This window comes from Puma concolor, chromosome D1 (genome assembly GCF_028749965.1).
Source record: "Puma concolor isolate L17-30 chromosome D1, mPumCon1.1.hap2, whole genome shotgun sequence".
In the NCBI taxonomy this organism is placed as follows: domain Eukaryota; kingdom Metazoa; phylum Chordata; class Mammalia; order Carnivora; family Felidae; genus Puma; species Puma concolor.
Genome location: NC_141676.1, coordinates 11,758,836 through 11,763,598, shown reverse-complemented (window position 1 = coordinate 11,763,598; position 4,763 = coordinate 11,758,836). Strand labels below are relative to the sequence as shown.

The 4,763-nt window shown below is 41.7% G+C and overlaps 1 protein-coding gene across 1 annotated transcript; it reads right to left on the bottom strand.

The window, feature by feature from the left end:
* Positions 1–907: 907 nt before the first annotated feature.
* On the bottom strand, positions 908–1,846 carry LOC147576452 (olfactory receptor 5AN1-like). Its single transcript, XM_086679359.1, has one exon. It carries the CDS (start codon positions 1,844–1,846, stop codon positions 908–910), a length of 939 nt encoding a protein of 312 aa, XP_086535485.1.
* Between the last annotated feature and the right edge of the window lie 2,917 nt (positions 1,847–4,763).

Genomic DNA, 4,763 nt, shown 5'->3' with positions numbered 1-4,763 from the left:
CACAAATCTCCTCACACCAAATTTGAACAGATGCTTAAAATACCAGAACAATTTGGTAGTGTGATCCCATTGCCTATGTCAACAGGGCAAATTTTCCAGATTTAATGGGGGAAAGAGGTTTGAGTCCTACAGTATCAGAAATTGCTATTAGTTGACATGAATTTTGCACAGCATCTCCCCCCAGAAATCCACATTGGACATAAGATTCAAGAATTAAAACATCAAACTCATAAATAAATGCTACTGAAGGGACCACATCCTTCATTCCATTACTCTTTATGATTCAAATCACCCCCCCCCCCGCTTCTTTAGATTACACCTGGTAATGTGACCAAATCTTAATAGATGATTAGCCCTGAAAAAGGCCTTAGACAAACATTAGCTATCTCAGACTGCTCTTCCCAGAAGACACAACTAGCTAATTGTATAGTTTCGTTTCTTTTCAAAGGCACATCCCCTTTCTCTGTTCTCTCCCATTATGGTCAGAAACACAGAATAAACATCAATCACCATCATGTCTTGATTACACTGCATCAAAATATTTGGGAGACAGGTTTCTACATTCCTGGGGGCATCTGTCAGGTATCACTCTTTTACAATGTGAGGTTTGAGACTGAACAGGGCTCAATCTCCGAAGCAAAAAGTGACAGATTTCTAAACCTTAAAATTTTACAAATACTTGCAGATTACTTATAAATGAGGCCACTATTCATGTAGGGCAAAAGTATGAAGTTCCAGGACGTAAATGTACTGTGTTTGTGTGGAATCAAGTCACATGTCAGTCCATTTGGCATATTATCTGTGTCAAATTAAGCTTTCTTTATCCAAAGGTAGTATGAATTTTGTTATAGTTCATTCATGTGCATATTGTTTTAAGGTTTCTGATGGGACAAATCTGGACAGGACCTCAGCAGGAACATTTCTTCTTTTGCAGCCTCTTCAAGGCATCTTTGATTTCCTTGTTCCTCAGACTGTAAATCAAGGGATTCAACATGGGGATAACCACAGTGTAGAATACTGATGCAAATCTGTCAAAACTGGAGGAGCCGCCAGAGCTGGAACTCAAATAGACAAACATACCTGAGGTATAGAAGAGGGACACTGCTGTCAGATGAGAAGCACAGGTGTTGAAAGCCTTGGACCTGCCTTTAGCTGTAGTGATCTTCATGATGGAGATGACAATATAGCCATAGGATATCATGATGATGAAGGCATTTATTATCCCAAAGATCATTGTTAATATAGCAGTCAAGAGTTGCACAAAGAAAGCATCAGTGCAGGACAGGACTAACAACTGGGGCATGTCACAGAAGAAGTGGTTGATGACATTAGGCCCACAGAAGTGAAGCTGAAGTATGGCACACAACAGGGATACAGAACCAGAGAGTCCAGCCAGATAGGACCCCAGCACCATCCGAATACAGAGGGTGGGTGACATGACTGATGAATAGAGAAGAGGATTACAAATGGCGGCATATCGGTCATAAGCCATGGCTGTCATGAGACAAGACTCACTCAGTCCCATGATTGAAAAAACAAAGCATTGAATGGTGCAACCCACAAAGGTGATAGTTTGCTGCTTTTGGAAAAAGCTGGAGAGCATCTTGGGGGCTGTGGAGGTCACATAGCAGATATCCATGAAGGACAGATTACTGAGGAAGAAGTACATGGGTGTGTGGAGGTGAGAGTCCATCCTTATTAAGATGATGAGGCACAAGTTCCAAGTCAGAGTCATAATGTAGATGAGCAGGAATACAACAAAGAGCACTGCTAGGATTCTGGGGAAATCAGAGAATCCCAAAAGGATGAAATAAGTGACCTCTGTAATATTTCCTCTACCAGTCATTGGCTTGGTGCTTCTAGAATCAGAAAAGAGAGAAGAGAATGCACTGCTGACTCAGTTGAAATGACAGCATTACATTGCTCATATATATCATTCTCTCCTCCACTGAGTACTGAGAAAGAAGCAATGCCTCACTTTCCTGAAGAAAAGACTCCACCTTTTCATCATAAATTGTCAAGAAGTACGTTTTGAAAAGTGCTTCAGGTTCTCAGTTATTCCATGATGTCTCATGAAAATTAAAAGAGATATTAAAAATTGACCACTGTAAAAAAAAGCAATAGAAACCCTATGGCTCTTATATATAATACTAAGAATCATTGATTAAAATAATAGGTTTTTAAAAGACCTCTGATAAATATATAACTCCTGCATAAGTGGCATCATTGATGAATACATTTGAAATAGCTCTTCTCCCCCAGATGATCATCTAGATAGGTTTCTTAAATTTCTTATCTCAACCATAAGAAAAATTATCCTTTTTATAATAATTTCTCAAACTTTTAAACAAATTTATCTAATAAAACATCTCCAAAATGGCATGGTAAGTTACATCATAATATGTAATTCTGAAAACATTCTCTTGGGGCACAGCAGATGTGCTCAATTAGGTTATGGAATACGTCTTCTTAGGGAAGCCTTCACACAAACTATTCCATACAGAGGCTAGCACAACTCACTATTGCCCTCAACTATCGTCTCAATTTTAGAATATTTTGTTTCTTAGGAAACAGCATAGTACTGTGGTTAAGAGTTTAGACTTTGGTGTTTTAGTTCTGAAAAACATCATCAAGATTGCACTATAGGTCATTTCCTGACATCAGCCCCCTCCCCAGGACAACTAGCAATAGAATAACTATTCACGGGCAAGACAACATTTTGAAAATCCTAGAACATGGAAATGAGGCAGAAACACCTACCTTGGACTACAGAGACCACATAGACGGTTAGAAGTCAGCCACACTTTGATTGTACTGCCACTCTCCCGTGCTGGCACAGTGCCACACCAACAGGATTCCTTTTACCTATGGTTTCCCCAGTTGGGGCAGGAGGGGGAGGGAGAGATCCCAAGGTGGCTGGTTATCCAGCTCCCCCAGAATTGTGGGTCATTTCGTGGGATGTCCAATCTGGTCTCACCTCTAGGGGATGGCAGGGGAATCTGTGCGGTATGATTACTGGGAATCCGATTGTGAGGGAGAAGGAGGCAGGACTTTCAGCAATCAGTGCTCAGATCCTGGCAGACTGACTTCCTATTTGCATTGACACTCAGGTAGAAATCCCCACCAGAGGTTTTTTTTTTTTTTTTTTTTTTTTTTTAAATTTTTTTTTTTCAACGTTTATTTATTTTTGGGACAGGGAGAGACAGAGCATGAACGGGGGAGGGGCAGAGAGAGAGGGAGACACAGAATCCGAAACAGGCTCCAGGCTCTGAGCCATCAGCCCAGAGCCTGACGCGGGGCTCGAACTCCCGGACCGCGAGATCGTGACCTGGCTGAAGTCGGACGCTCAACCGACTGCGCCACCCAGGCGCCCCACCCCCCAGAGGTTTTACCCATTGCAGAGACCAGATGGTGGTCCCATCTGACCACCGGGTAATTTGGTGGGCAGTTCTGTCTAATCTAGGATCTGAAATGGCAAGCCTTCTGGCATTGGAGCCTGTTCTGCCACTCTGTACAGGCTGGAAACCAATTCATAAACACATCCACTGGCCCATCAGGCCCAGCCCAACCAGAAAACCTACCCAGACCACCTAAAAAGGAGCATAGTGCAGCAGTCAGCAGTGCTGCCCACCTGCAGAGCTAGGACGGTGGCCTCATTTGTCCAGGAAAATCAGCACACAGTTCTGCCTGATTCAGAACCTCAAACAATGAGCCTTGTTGGCTTTAGAGCCTGTCTCCACCATGTCCAGGCAGAAAAGCCAATTCATAGCCCCACCTACTGCTGAGTATATCTCCTAGTACCATCCAACCAGGAAGCTGACCAGGGCTCCTGGGAAGCTGCCAAACCCAGAAGCACTCTCGCAGAGAGTCCAGGGAGTGGCTTTATACATTTAGGTATCGCCCAGAAACAGAACCACGCATATGTGGTCAACTAATATTTGATAAGAAAGCCTCAAATACTCAATAGAGAAAAGATAATCTCTTCAATAACTGTTGTTGGCAAAAATGGATATTCATATGAAAAGAGGGGCCCCTGGGTGGCTCAGTCAGCTGAGCTTCCAACTCTTGATTTCGGCTCAGGTCATGATCTCAGGGTCATGGGATACAACCCCACATTGGGCTCCATGCTGATGGTGTAGAGCCTGCTTAAGATTCTCTCTCTCTCTCTCTCTCTCTCTCTTTCTCTCTCCCCCCCCCAACTTCCCCTGCTCACACACTCTCTCTCTCTCTCAAAAAAACAAATAAAACTTGTCTCATATGCAAAAGAAGAAAACTAGACCCAAATCTTACACCACTCAAAAAATTAACTCAAAATGAACTAAGGACCAGAATGTAAGACCTGTAACCATAAAACTCCTAGAAGAAAACATAGGGGAAAAACTTCTTGACATCACTTGGCCGTGATTTTTTGGATATCACACCTAAAGTACAAGCAAAAAAAAAAAAAAAAATTAAAAATTAAAAAAGTGGGATTATATCAAACTAAAAACTTCTGCACAATAAAAGAAATGATAAGCAAAATGAAAAGGTAACCTATGGAACAGGAGAAAATATTTTCAAACCACATATCTGATAAGAAGTTAATATACAAAATATAAAACAAACTCATATAACTTAATAGCAAGAAAATAAATGGTCCAATTAAAAATTAGGCCCAGGACCTGAATAGATATTCTTCCATGATGACACCCAATGACCAAAAGGTACATGAAAAGGTGTTTTCTCCATCACTAGTCACCAGGGGAATGCAATGAGATATCAAC

What these genes read in the sequence shown, in the direction of transcription:
- LOC147576452 (XM_086679359.1), bottom strand. Translation starts at nt 1,846, where the DNA reads ATGACTGGTAGAGGAAATATTACAGAGGTCACTTATTTCATCCTTTTG.